The 14,939-nt window shown below is 50.3% G+C and overlaps 1 protein-coding gene across 4 annotated transcripts in view; it reads right to left on the bottom strand.

The window, feature by feature from the left end:
• The window catches only part of frmd4a (FERM domain containing 4A), an 810,443-nt gene that overhangs the window by 161,918 nt on the left and 633,586 nt on the right, over positions 1 to 14,939 (bottom strand). For all 4 annotated transcript variants that reach the window (XM_070897082.1, XM_070897085.1, XM_070897084.1 and 1 more), the window contains one exon: positions 7,530 to 7,552. In XM_070897082.1, the coding sequence (XP_070753183.1) occupies positions 7,530 to 7,552 (23 nt within the window). The remainder of the gene's footprint in view (positions 1 to 7,529; positions 7,553 to 14,939) is intronic.

Genomic DNA, 14,939 nt, shown 5'->3' with positions numbered 1-14,939 from the left:
TTTCTGGCCAATTTGTATGCCACTTCCTTGGCTTTAATACTATCCCTGATTTCCCTAGATAGCCACGGTTGAGCCACCTTCCCTTTTTTATTTTTACGCCAGACAGGAATGTACAATTGTTGTAATTCATCCATGCGGTCTCTAAATGTCTGCCATTGCCCATCCACAGTCAACCCCCTAAGTATGATTCGCCAATCTATCCTAGCCAATTCACGCCTCATACCTTCAAAGTTACCCTTCTTTAAGTTCTGGACCATGGTCTCTGAATTTACTGTTTCATTCTCCATCCTAATGCAGAATTCCACCATATTATGGTCACTCTTCCCCAAGGGGCCTCGCACAATGAGATTGCTAATTAATCCTCTCTCATTACACAACACCCAGTCTAAGATGGCCTCCCCCCTAGTTGGTTCCTCAACATATTGGTCTAGAAAACCATCCCTTATGCACTCCAGGAAATCCTCCTCCACCGTATTGCTTCCAGTTTGGCTAGCCCAATCTATGTGCATATTAAAGTCACCCATTATAACTGCTACACCTTTATTGCATGCACCCCTAATTTCCTGTTTGATGCCCTCCCCAACATCCCTATTACTGTTTGGAGGTCTGTACACAACTCCTACTAACGTTTTTTGCCCTTTGGTGTTCTGCAGCTCTACTCATATAGATTCCACATCATCCAAGCTAATGTCTTTCCTAACTATTGCATTAATCTCCTCTTTAACCAGCAATGCTACCCCACCTCCTTTTCCTTTTATTCTATCCTTCCTGAATGTTGAATACCCCTGAATGTTGAGTTCCCAGCCCTGATCATCCTGGAGCCACGTCTCCGTAATCCCAATCACATCATATTTGTTAACATCTATTTGCACAATTAATTCATCCACCTTATTGCGGATACTCCTTGCATTAAGACACAAAGCCTTCAGGCTTGTTTTTTTAACACCCTTTGTCCTTTTAGAATTTTGCTGTACAGTGGCCCTTTTTGTTCTTTGCCTTGGGTTTCTCTGCCCTCCACTTTTCCTCATCTCCTTTCTGTCTTTTGCTTTTGCCTCCTTTTTGTTTCCCTCTGTCTCCCTGCATTGGTTCCTATCCCCCTGCCATATTAGTTTAAATCCTCCCCAACAGCACTAGCAAACACTCCCCCTAGGACATTGGTTCCGGTCCTGCCCAGGTGCAGACCGTCCGGTGTTACTGGACTAGTAATCTCGGGGGGTTGTGGGGCTGGAGGAGATTACAGAGATGTCATGCAGGCATTTGAAAACAAGGATGAGAATTCTGAAATCGAGGCGTTGCTTAACCAGGAGTCAGTGTAGGTCAGCGAGCGCAGGGGGTGATGGGTGAGTGGGACTGGGTGCGAGTTAGGACACGGGGCAGCGAGTACGGGGGTGATGGGTGAGCGGGACTGGGTGCGAGTTAGGACACAGGGCAGTGAGCACAGGGGGTGATGGGTGAGCGGGACTGGGTGCGAGTTAGGACACGGGGCAGCGCGCAGAGGGGATGATGGGTGAGTGGGACTGGGTGCGAATTAGGACACGGGGCAGTGAGCACGGGGGGTGATGGGTGAGTGGGACTGGGTGCGAGTTAGGACATGGGGGGTGATCAGAGAGCATCGTAAGCGAGCTTCGTCCCATTCTACTGTGCATGGACATGGATGTGCGCTTAAAGTACCGTAATCTCCAGGGCTACGGACTGAGAGCTGGATGGCTCTTAGGGATTAGGCTGGGTGGCTCTTTGTCGGCCGGCACGGACATGATGGGCCGAATGGCCTCCTTCCGTGACGTAAATTTCAATGACAGTAACATGGGAAAGACTGTCCAGCACAGGTCCAGTGGACAGCGATCAGGCATTTGTTTACCACCCTTTACTTCCTCTCCCCTCCCCCTCCCCTCCCCCTCCCCTCCCCTCACATCCCTGTTGTTGAGGAAACAGCAGCGACTGGGGCCTCACCTGGGGGCCCTTCCTGTCAGCGTGGCTCTCTCCCACACTCGGCACCAGACCTACACAGCAGCTCCAGAAATCACCCGACACAATACGCTGAGTGACCGATGATGGGCATGAACCTGAACCCTCCCCTCACAAACCTTCGCAGGGCAAGTGCTTCAGCGACGGAGTGATAAAGCATCAAAGTCCCGAAGGAGTGAACGAGATGTCCACAAATAAACAATCTCCGGGCTACTGTCGCTGGCCTGAAAACCCAAGATCGGCTTTAAACAAATCTCACAGTGGGGATCAACGAGACGGCAGTGCATTTAATAAACAGTCTTGGCAGGAGTCTTTGGTTCTGTTTAGTTTACTACTTCCACACATTCCGTCTGTTCACATGGCCAATTCTGTGTTGTTAATAAGCTGCATTCCAGTTGTTTCATTAAAAGTTGAAACTGTTTTATGCAGCAACTCATGCAGCTTCTCTGCTTCAAGAACAGCCCAATTAGCACACCATTTGCCAAGCTGCTCAAGGACTTTTGAACTCTCCGTCTTATTTTGCCGTTGCAATTCATTCATTCTGATTCAACTTTAGATTTTATTACAAGTCTGGCCAAGGACATGCTTGGCCTGAGCCAAGTCAGAATGTTTGTGTGTTTTGGTTTCTCAGGCCGGGTAATGTCAGAATGAACCGTGTTGTGCTGGGGCTCAGGCCCAGCGGTCCCATGCCCAAGCTATCGGTTACAACACAGGCTGTAAGAGTAACGTTTCTGTGCATTTAAAAAGAAAGACTTGCATTTCTGTAGCGCCTTTCACGACCACCGGACATCCCAAAGCGATTTACAGCCAATGAAGTACTTTTGAAGTGTAGTCACTGTTGTAATGTAGGAAACGCAGCAGCCATTTTGCACACAGCAAGCTCCCACAAACAACAATGTGATAATGATCAAATAATCTGTTTTAGTGATGTTGATTAAGGGATAAATATTGGCCCCAGGACACCGGGGATAACTCCCCTGCTCTTCTTCAAAATAGTGCCATGGGATCTTTTACATCCACCTGAGAGAGCAGAGAGGGCCTCGGTTTAACGTCTCATCCAAAAAATGGCCCCTCTAACAATGCAGCACTCCCTCAGCACTGCCCCTCCGACAGTGCGGCACTCCCTCAGCACTGCCCCTCCGACAGTCCGGCACTCCCTCAGCACTGCCCCTCCGACAGTGCGGCACTCCCTCAGCACTGCCCCTCCGACAGTGCGGCACTCCCTCAGCACTGCCCCTCCGACAGTGCAGCACTGGGAGTGTCAGCCTAGATTTTTGAGCTCAAGTCCCTGGAGTGGGACTTGAACCCACAACCTTCTGACTCAGAGGCGAGTGTGCTGCCCACTGAGGCTACATTACAACAGTGAGTACACTTCAAAAAGTACTTCATTGGCTGTAAAGCGCTTTGGTACATCCGGTGGTCGTGAAAGGCGCTATAGAAATAAAAGTTTTTCTTTCTTTTTCTTAAAAGCAGTAGTTAAACACTCTTTACATTCTCATATTGTGAGTGTTAAATAGTACTATCATTTCGATGGAGGGATCCGTGATTACTATTCCATTTGCAAAAGGGGTCCTTCAACCAAAACGGTTTGAGAAGCACCGACCTTGGGTCAGTGAGGGTAACTGCAACGCTCCCACTGCCACCCAGAGCGCAGCCAGAGATCAGGCCTGCAACCTGAACAGTGCGGAGAGTGACAGACACCAAGACGACTCGGGCCGGTGGGATGGGCGGACACGGGGCAGATGAAATTTAACGCAGAAAAGTGCTAGGTAATACATTTTAGTAGAAAGAATGAGGAGAGGCAATATAAACTGAAGGGTACAATTCTAAAGTGGTGTGCATGAACAGAGAGACCTGGGGGTATAGGTGCACAGATCGTTGAAGGTGGCAGGACAGGTTGGGAAAGTGGTTAAAAAAGCTTACGGGATCCTGGGCTTCATAAATAGAGGCACAGAGTACAAAAGCAAGGAAGTTATGATGAACCTGTAAAAAACACTGGCTCAGCCTCAACTGGAGCATTGTGTCCAATTCTGGGCACCACACTTTAGGAAGGATGTGAAGGCCTTAGAGAGGGAGCAGAAAAGATTTACGAGACTGGTTCCAGGGATGAGGGACTTCAGTTACGTGGAGAGACTGGAGAAGCTGGGGTTGTTCTCCTTGGAGCAGAGAAGGTTGAGAGGAGATTTGATCGAGGTGTTCAAAATCATGAGGGGTCTGGTCAGAGTAGATGGAGAGAAACTGTTCCCATTGGTGGAAGGGTCGAGAACCAGAGGACACAGATTTAAGGTGATTGGCAGAAGAACCAAAGGCGACATGAGGGAAAACGTTTTTACGCAGCGAGTGGTTAGGATCTGGAATGCGCTGCCTGAGAGGGTGGTGGAGGCAGACTCAATCATGGCTTTCAAAAGTGAATTGGATAAGTACCTGAAGGAAATTTTATTTTGCAGAGCTACAGGGAAAGGGCGGGGGAGTGGGACTGGCTGAGGTGCTCTTGCAGAGAGCCGGCACGGGCTCGATGGGCCGAATGGCCTCCTTCTGTGCTGTAACCGTTCTGTGATTCTAATCTCCCTGGTTTGTGGGCTCAGCGGAGGAGTTTGGCTTCCAACTGAGCCGCTGGGGATATCTGAAACACCTGTGTAAGTTAAATCTCATCGCAGTCTGCTGAATAGTTATTTAAGGCCAAGGAACACTCGCTTACAGCATCTGAAGTCAATTCAGCAACAGTCACTGGCTGGGAGCCAGTAAATGGATCCGCCATATATTGAGCACAGGAACCGGACAAGGTAAGACAAACATTTGGTACTTTTAGTAACTGTCACTTGGGAAAGCTCTTAAAGTGTGAGAAGCACATGAAATGCCGTCTCAACATAAGAAATAGGAGCAGGAGTCGGCCATTTGGCCCCTCGAGCCTGCTCCGCCATTTAATACAATCATGGCTGATCTGATCATGGACTCAGCTCCACTTCCCCGCCCACTCCCCATAACCCTTTACTCCCTTATCGTTCAGAAATCTGTCTACCTCCGCCTTAAATATATTCAATGACTCAGTCTCCACAGCTCTCTGGGGCAGAGAATTCCACAGATTTACAACCCTCAGAGAGAAGAAATTCCTCCTCATCTCAGATTTAAATGGGTGACCCTTTATTCTGAGACTATGTCCTCTAGTTCTAGTCTCCCCCATCAGTGGAAACATCCTCTCTGCATCCACCTTGTCGAGCCCCCTCATTATCATATGTTTCAATAAGATCACCTCTCATTCTTCTGAGCTCATAAATCAACCCCCTCATCTCTGGAATCAACCGAGTGAACCTTCACTGAACAGCCTCCAATGCAAGTATATCCTTCCTTAAATACAGAGACCAAAACTGTACGCAGTACTCCAGGTGTGGCCTCACCAATACCCTGTACAGTTGTAGCAGGACTTCTCTGCTTTTCTACTCTATCCCCCTGCAATAAAGGCCAACATTCCATTTGCCTTCCTGTTCTCTTACTGTACCTGCATACTAACTTTTTGTGTTTCATGCACAAGGACCCCCAGGGGATTTACCTGTACAGACTGAAAGCGGCCACACTGTACAGTAATGTGAGTCGACGCAATCATTTCACCAGCCTAATGTACCTTATTACTGAGAAGTGTGAGGTAATACTTGAACTGTATAAAACACTAGTTAGGCCACAGCTGGAGTACTGCGGCAGTTCTGGTCACCACATTACAGGAAAGATGTGATTGCACTGGAGAGGGTGCAGAGGAGATTTACGAGTATGTTGCCGGGACTGGAGAATTTTAGCTATGAGGAAAGATTGGATAGGCTGGGGTTGTTTTCTTTGGAACAGAGGAGGCTGAGGGGAGACCTGATCGAGGTGTATAAAATTATGAAGGGTCTGGATAGAGTGGATAGGATAGAGGGGTCAACAACCAAGGGGCATAGATTTAAAGTAATTGAGGGGAGGTTTAGAGGAGATTTGAGGGGAACTTTTTAACCCAGAGGGTGGTGGGGGTCTGGAACTCACGGCCTGAAAGGGTGGTAGAGGCAGAAACCCTCACCACATTTAAAAAGTACTTGGATGTGCACCTGAAGTGCCGTAACCTACAGGGCTACAAACCGAGAGCTGGAAAGTGAGATTAGGCTGGGTAGCTCTTTGTCGGCCGGCGCGGACACGATGGGCCGAATGGCCTCATTCCGTGCTGTAAATTTCTATGATAATGCTCTGTGTCACCCGTATCGTGCCCTGAATCACAAATCTAAACTGGAACCAGTGACCCAGAATGACACTGAAGTAACGGTCACCCCTCTGACTAACGTTCCCGTTAAGCCGCACGGCGGTCTGGAGCTCCCGTGCAGCTGGCTCACCGGCTTGACCACAGAGACAGCGGTAACCGTTAGCGCGCGAGAGAGGGGGCGTTAACCGGCAGCTACGCACCTCCCGACCGAGCGGCGCGCTGTGACAGCCTGCCACGGCCTTCACCGCTGGTTTAGCGACGGCGCTGTCGTTTAGCGCTGCGCACTCCATTCGGTGATGTCACGAGCGCCCTCTGAGCACCGCAATCACCAACGCAACCGCCCCCGCCTGCCATAGCGCCCGACGGGGACAGCGGACGCTGCACTGAGGATCCCGCGGCGATATCCGAGGGACTGATCCGGGAAGTGTTCAGATTGCACTTTCTTTACAGTTACGAACCCCGAGAAGATGGTCGAAAACGTTTCTTCCATTTCCTCGCAGTTTCTGCCTGGTCCACCTAACCCCCTCTTCAGGCACTGGGATACCGGTCGGTGTCCTAACGCCTCAACCTCAGTCGCTCCTGCGCTCCCGCCTCATTAGCGCCAAAAGAGGGGTGTGGGACGCTTCCCTTAGCGCTGCACTTCCCTCCTGGGGCGCTAAAAGGGAATATCCCGGTCGGAGGTGGTAAACATCGCCCGGCGCTGAAGTTAGCGACCAGGCAGTGTGACCGCCTCAAACCGGGCGCTAACGAATTTTTAAGCCGATTTGCTAAACCTTCTGAACAAATACAGGGCACAAACACAGCCGAGCTCAAAGGCATCTCGATAAAGACATTGCCATCCTCACACACACAACCCCGATCTGCGAGAGTACGGCACACAATAAAACAAAGTGAATTAACAGGGAGAGTTCTAACTGACCAGAAAGCTCACAGCGGATTTATTGACACTGAATTCCCGCGAACATGGAAAAGTCATTCCTCGTTTCTGGAGCCTTGCCTACTTCGCCATAAGCTTCCAAAAACCGGAAGGTTTCTTTGAGCGTTGCAGAAGGTATGCATGTGCTCTGTGCAGCACTGAGGAGTGATGGTACTGCAATAAAGGAACTGAGGGTGTGACTGAGTCTCAAACCTTAATGAAAGAAGACAACTCCATCACAGCCACTTAATTTCAAGTCAACATTAATAGAAAATAACAGGCTCAGCATTTTCTTGCAAAAATTCTACATAAACGGGTTTGCTGAAGACAGATTGCTGAAGAGTACAGCCAGCTCAGCAAATAGACACAAACAATTGCTCCCAGCGACATGTAATGTGTCACGGTTCACGTTTTGTTCAAGCTTACCTGGAATAATCTCCTTTTGCTTCCTGCAAGGGATGAAGGGAAGAGAGGTGCAATTAGTGACGTTTTATAAACACACAATGTTTCCGTGCACTTCCTGGGACATCGCCACAGGACCCGCGAGTGCCGAGGGTTTCTTGCTGTTCTTACTCACGAGTGCAGACCAGGCCCCGAGCATTTAGTGCTCTGGTACGTACACGGAGCACGCCTGCTTTCAACAAGAAGTGATCGCAGCGATAGCCCTCCAGGGCTCTGCATTCTACAACCGACTGTTCACCACATGGCCAGTGGGTGCGGACTGCAACATTACTAACACCTACTGGCACCTTTTGTTTCTAAATAACACGTGCAATCGAACAAAATTCACAGAGTGAGAATATTTTAACTTGAAAGATGCATTGAAATAGGGTGCACATTTACAAATATTTACCAGAGATTTGAGCGCAAGCACCTAGGCTGACACTCCAGTGCAGTGCGAGGGAGTGCCGCACTGTCGGAGGGGCAGTACTGAGGGAGCGCTGCACTGTCGGAGGGGCAGTACTGAGGAAGCGCCGCACTGTCGGAGGGGCAGTGCTGAGGGAGTGCTGCACTGTCGGAGGGGCAGTACTGAGGGAGCACTGCACTGTCGGAGGGGCAGTGCTGAGGGAGTGCTGCACTGTCGGAGGGGCAGTACTGAGGGAGCACTGCACTGTCGGAGGGGCAGTGCTGAGGGAGTGCTGCACTGTTGGAGGGGCAGTACTGAGGGAGCACTGCACTGTCGGAGGGGCAGTACTGAGGGAGCACTGCACTGTCGGAGGGGCAGTGCTGAGGGAGTGCTGCACTGTCGGAGGGGCAGTACTGAGGGAGCGCCGCACTGTTGGAGGTACCGTCTTTTAGATGAGACGTTAAACCTAGGCCCCGTCTGCTCTCTCAGGCGGATGTAAAAGATCCCATGGCACTACTTCGAAAAAGAGCAGGGGAGTTATCCCCGGTGTCCTGTGGCCAATATTTATCCCTCAATCAACATCACGGAAACAGATTATCTGGTCATTATCACATTGCTGTGTGTGGGAGCTTGCTGTGCACAGATTGGCTGCCGCGTTTCCGACATTACAACAGTGACTACACTCCAAACGTACTGCATTGGCTGTAAAGCACTTTGGTGGTCGTGAAAGGCGCTATATAAATGCAAGTCTTATTTTAAGACTGAACATTTTTGAATATGTTACTTTACTGTGTTAAGGAATTCAGTGATACAGTAAATTCGGAGTGGTAGGAAACGGGCTCAGTTCTTCCCGTGATTTCTCACATAATATCCTGCCCCTAAGGGCGCGTATGAGGTGCACGTTCTAAAACCCAGAACTTGCGATCTGTCAAGAATTCTCTGCACAGATCCTCCGCATCCCCGGGAAATGGGTCTCCGCGGGCGAAGGTTGAGCTATTTGCGCAACACCTGCCCAGTGTAAGGCCGGCTCTTACCAGCGTAAGACTTTTAAAGGACAGAAAAATGTTTAAAAATTCATTAGTTTATACATTTAAAAACCTGTTGAAATCAGGTTAAGTTTAATTATAGACCCTTTAAAATATCTACATTTATTTTTCAAAAAACATACAGAAGCATGATTGGGCATCCCCTTCTGTCATTGGTTGGGCCGGCCCATGTGATCCCAGGGGCGCTCGTGAACCGCTTGCACCCCTGAGATACGCGGAGAGGCCCAGGACCGCGAGTCTCCGTACCCCCCTGGACCACCAGGTATGCAGGAAGCCTCCGACTGCAATTTCTGCCCCAGTATCTTTGTGTCTGTATGACAGTGAGACAGAGTTAAAAAAAAAAAGATGAACTGAAATGAAAGATAGACAGGTTTTTGGGAGGGGGGGTGCAGGGGGGATTTTCAAACGGTTTGAGGAATGGGAGACCTGTTGTGATGTTGGTGGTCGTGTGACACTCAATTTCCTCATTCAATCCTCAGCAGGTCGCGAGAAAGGGCCTTTGAAAAACTTTCTGCCGCATATAATCCCTTGCAGGCCTTTTACAATTCTCCTCGTCTCTTTGTTTGTTGTGAAACAGTCATTCAATTTAATGGTTTGTTATTTAATAGTTACATATTTTGCCTTGACCTCCAGACGATGTGATCAGTGAAAGTGATCTTTCTGAACTTTTATTGCAAAGTGATGTTTTTAAAGTCAGTGTTTTGCTCTCCATTCTTTAGGTCCCTTGTGGTCCAATGTCTTTCTCATACTGCGTGGGCAGTTAACTGCCAAACCTCTGATGCTATCGCAGGGTCGTGACCAGAACAGAAAAACAACCCCGTATGCAGCCTGACTGTTTCTGGACAGCATACTTTCCCAACGGCTGGGGAAATATGAACATAAGAAATAGGAGCAGGAGTCGGCCATACGGCCCCTCGAGCCTGCTCCGTCATTCAATACGATCATGGCTGATCTGATCATGGACTCAGCTCCACTTCCCCGCTCGCTCCCCATAACCCCTTATTCCCTTATCGGTAAAGAAACTGTCTATCTCTGTCTTAAATTTATTCAATGACCCAGCTTCCACAGCTCTCTGAGGCAGCGAATTCACGGACAAACCAGTGGCCGGAAATCGCCAGCACTGACTGGCTCTTGGAGTGGCTGATTCACTGGGTCTGGCTGGACCCCTGAAACATGGTGGCCTCCAGGCCTGATTTTAATCCCTGGCAGGTGTTAGTTAGGGCTAGGAGTACGGTAGCATTGTGGTTATGTTACTGGGCTAGTAATCCAGAGCTGGACTAATGATCCGGAAATGTAAATTCAAATCCCACCACTGCCACTCGGAAATTCAGTTCATTAAATAAATCTGGAATAAAAAAACCCAGTATCGGTAATCATAGAAATTTACAGCACGGAAAGAGGCCATTTGGCCCATCGTGTCCGTGCCGGCCGATCAAGAGCTTCCCAGCCTAATCCCACTCTCCAGCTCGAGGAATGGTGACCCTGAAACTACCGGATTGTCGTAAAAACCTGTCTGGTTCACTAATGCCCTTTAGGGAAGGAAATCTGCTGCCATTACCTGGTCTGGCCTATATGTGACTCCAGACCCACAGCAATGGCCTGGCAAGCCACCTTCTTCGGGATGGGCAATAAAGGCCGGCTTTGCCAGCGACGCCCACATCTCATGAATGAATTTTTTTTTAAATTCCCCACTGGCGGCAGAATGAAGCCGCGATGATTTTAACCCCTGGCTATCCACTGGCACGAGGTCGGGTACATGTGGGACTGGTGGTGGGGAAAGGGTAGGGTGGGGTTGGGTGGGAGAGGAGACCTTAACTTTCCTTGTGGTTCCTGGAGGAAAACTCTTACTCCCCCTGGCCCCCACAAAGCAAAGTAAGAAGCTCCCCTCGAATGGCCCCCGCTGCTTCCGATCCTCTTCTGACCAGAAGCAGCGAATTACCCGGCTCAGACTGGAAGTAAAGGGGCCCGGAGACATTATCAGCGTCTCTAAAGAAGTACCTCCCCCAGCAACCCCACCGGGACGATAAGCATCGGCGAGCAGTGAGCACAGGGGGTGATGGGTGAGTGGGACTTGGTGCGAGTTAGGACACGGGGCAGTGAGCACAGGGGGTGATGGGTGAGCGGGACTCGGTGCGAGTTAGGACACGGGGCAGTGAGCACAGGGGGTGATGGGTGAGCGGGACTCGGTGCAAGTTAGGACACGGGGCAGTGAGCACAGGGGGTGATGGGTGAGCGGGACTCGGTGCGAGTTAGGGCACAGGGTCAGTGAGCACAGGGGGTGATGGGTGAGCGGGACTCGGTGCGAGTTAGGCCACGGGCTCAGGCTGAATTCATGGATTGTTCTGGCCAGGCCATGTTTGCAGCACTGTAAACAACTCTGATTGCCATGTGGGAGGAAAGTCTGACCCCTAGTGTCAGAGGGATGGGCTGTAAGGAATAACTCGATAAGCTGGCTCCGAAAAAAAATGTCTTCAGCGTGGACCTTTAGTCGTATGAGATACTTAATACTGGAAGAAGTGAAGCTGAAACAATACTTGCAGCAACACCAAAGGATCAGGAAAAGTGGAGACACAGTTTTGTGAAACACAAGTTGATACTGAAGGCCCAAAAGTATCATTGCACACAGAGCTGGAATGGTTGTTGGGAAGAGGGTTTGAGGCCAACATACAGGGCTCGCTTAAGAAGCAGCAAGCTGCTGGAATGGGAAGATATTCTGGCAGGATGGAATCAAAGGATGCGGGGGGGGGGGAGTTGAAAGATTTTCTTCACCCAGAACTTATCCTGTCGTCTCCCCTGGATTCAGCTCTGATAGTGTATCCACAATCAGGATCTCAGCATGTGAGAAATCGTGGAGAAAGACTTGCATTTATATAGCGCCTTTCACGTAACTCAGGACGTCCCAAAGTGCTTCACAGCCAATGAAGTACTTTTGGAGTGTAGTCGCTGTTGTAACGTAGGAAACGCGGCAACCAATTTGTGCACAGCAAGCTCCCACAAACAGCAATGTGATAATGACCAGATAATCTGTTTTAGTGATGTTGATTGAGGGATAAATATTGGCCCCAGGACATCGGGGATAACTCCCCTGCTCTTCTTCAAAATAGTGCCGTGGGATCTTTTACATCCACCTGAGAGAGTAAACGGGGCCTCGGTTTAACGTCTCATCCGAAAGACGGCACCTCCGACAGTGCGGCACTCCCTCAGTACCACCCCTCCGACAGTGCGGCGCTCCCTCAGTACTGCCCCTCCGACAGTGCAGCACTCCCTCAGTACTGCCCCTCCGACAGTGCAGCACTCCCTCAGTACTGCCTCTCCGACAGTGCAGCACTCCCTCAGTACTGCCCCTCCGACTGTGCGGCACTCCCTCAGTACTGTTCCTCCGACAGTGCGGCGCTCCCTCAGTACTGCCCCTCCGACAGTGCGGCGCTCCCTCAGTACTGCCCCTCCGACAGTGCGGCGCTCCCTCAGCACTGCCCCTCCGACAGTGCGGCGCTCCCTCAGCACTGCCCCTCCGACAGTGCGCCGCTCCCTCAGTACTGCCCCTCCGACAGTGTGGCGCTCCCTCAGTACTGCCCCTCCGACAGTGCGGCGCTCCCTCAGTACTGCCCCTCCGACAGTGCGGCACTCCCTCAGTACTGCACCGGGAGTGTCAGCCTGGATCTTTATGATCACATCTCTGGAGTGGGACTTGAACCCACAACCCTGTGACTCAGTGAGTCCTGGCTGAGGAAACAAGCGAGCGTTTCACACACCAGGATAGCAGCATCAGCACAATTCTTAACGGGGCAGCGTAACACAACTGGAAAAATCTCACACACAGTAGCTGCAGGAACTTTTCCCCTTTTACAAAAATAAATGTTCTTCCTCCACCGACAGACACTGGACTTGGAAAGCTGCCCCAGCAGTGCAATAAGTTACGAAAAAGTATGTCTGTGGTTTGAGAAGCCCAGAAACTAAAGAGATATTGTCAGGAGCCTAAACTGCTTCAGTCTTTAAATCTCAGCAGATACCTTAACATGTCGGCTTGTTAGCAAATTGAGAACCATAACTTTAAAGAGACGCTTCCGGTCATCTTCAGCTAATGTTTAACGCCAGCCGGGAGTCGCTGTAAATTAAAGTTGGCAGGCTCAACAATTCATTGCCCCAAGCTGTTGTGTGAATGACTTTTCTCAACCAACCATTCTCTTTCTTAGTTATTACCTGGATTGTTGCAATTATATCGAGGTAAAGCTTTTGGACGAAAATCACTTAAATGACAGCAAGATTAGCCACTGTACACTGCCCTCTGAACAGAAGTAAAGACAGAAAATGCTGGAAATACTCAGCGGGTCAGGCAGCGTCTGTGCAGAGAGAAACGGAGTTAACGTTTTAGGTCGTCAGTGAGTCAGAAGGTTATGGATCCACAGGTTCAGACGGAGGGTCACAGACCTGAAACGTTAACTCTGTTTCTTTCTCCACAGACGCTGCCCGACCCGCCGAGTATTTTCGGCATTTTCTGTTTTAATTTCAGATTTCCAGCATCCTCAGTATTTTGCTTTTATTTCCTGCGAGCAGAAGATTTAGCAGAAGACGGCAAATCTAAAACCAATGCTGTCTTGCTGGGTCCACACACCCCAGCGTCATTCATTCCTGCAGACTGACAATGAGATCGGGAAGCAGGTGTGTTTCTTTTGAGCCCATTAACCAGCACGTTAGCAGATCAAGAAGTGATTCCACGGGACTTCTCGGTTACACCAACAAAACCGGGGGGGGGGGGGGTGAGGAGGGCAGAATCAAACTGTAAAATGCAAAATCCAATTATTGAATGTTCAACGCCCGAGAGAACGGGGTTTCACAGAGTCACTAGAGGGCGAGAAATTTGCTGTAAGTTTGCGAGGGTGGGAACAGGGGCGCTAAAGGGTTTGCAGCCGCAAGCGTCGGTGTTCGTCAGTGTGCCGATACCGGCGGTGCGGAGGAGTATCGCCCGGGAGCGCCGCGCCGGTGTGCAAAGCCCCCGGTATCGACACGGAGGCATTTGGTTTGCGCGGTGCCCGTAGCGCCCCCTAGTGACCCTGCCTGAGAAAGCTACGGGAAGGAATGACTGCGTGAGGGTACGTGTGAGTGATATTATTTTTTCTGCAATTTAACTTTATTTGGGGTAAGAAATGTATAGTGAATGTTTTTTGTGTTTTTCTGACCCGATTTTCTTTTGCGGGTAGGCCTCTCTCAGGGCGCTCCGAGGCCGGCTCTTTAGCGCGGGATATTCAGTTGCTCACCCGGCCTAGCGCCCTGCGGGAAGTGTGGAATGCCTCCCTTAGCGCTCCGCCCCACTCTCAGGGCACAAACACTGAACTTTGTGGCTCCCGGCGCAAAACATTTCCCGGCGCTAAATTTACCGCCCGCCCGACATTAGCGCCTCAAAAACCCTCCAACCGAATTTCCAGCCCACAGTGCGTCTGAAGATTAACTGTTGTGATGCAATGGTGAACTTGTCCCACTGCTTCTCCGATCGCTCTACAACCAGTGCCAGTGCCAGCACCGAGTGCGAACTGAGCAGCAATATTACCGCAGTAAAGCACCCCCCAGAGGTGAACTCAACAATCCTACACAAGAACATAAGAAATAGGAGCAGGAGTCGGCCATTCGGCCCCTCGAGCCTGCTCCGCCATTCAATACGATCACGGCTGATCTGATCTTGGGCTCAGCTCCACTTCCCCGCCCGCTCCCCATAACCCTTCACTCCCTTATCGCTCAAAAATCTGTCGATCTCCGCCTTAAATACATTCAATGACCCAGCCTCCACAGCTCTCTGGGGCAGAGAATTCCACAGATTCACAACCCTCTGAGAGAAGAAATTCCTCCTCATCTCAGTTCTCAATGGGCGGCCCCTTATTCTGAGACTATGCCCCCTAGTTCTCGATTCCCCGACGAGAGGCAACATCCTCTCTGCATCTAACTTGTCGA

Source organism: Pristiophorus japonicus, chromosome 13 (genome assembly GCF_044704955.1).
Source record: "Pristiophorus japonicus isolate sPriJap1 chromosome 13, sPriJap1.hap1, whole genome shotgun sequence".
Lineage (NCBI taxonomy): Eukaryota > Metazoa > Chordata > Chondrichthyes > Pristiophoridae > Pristiophorus > Pristiophorus japonicus.
This window is presented reverse-complemented; position numbering and strand designations above follow the sequence as displayed.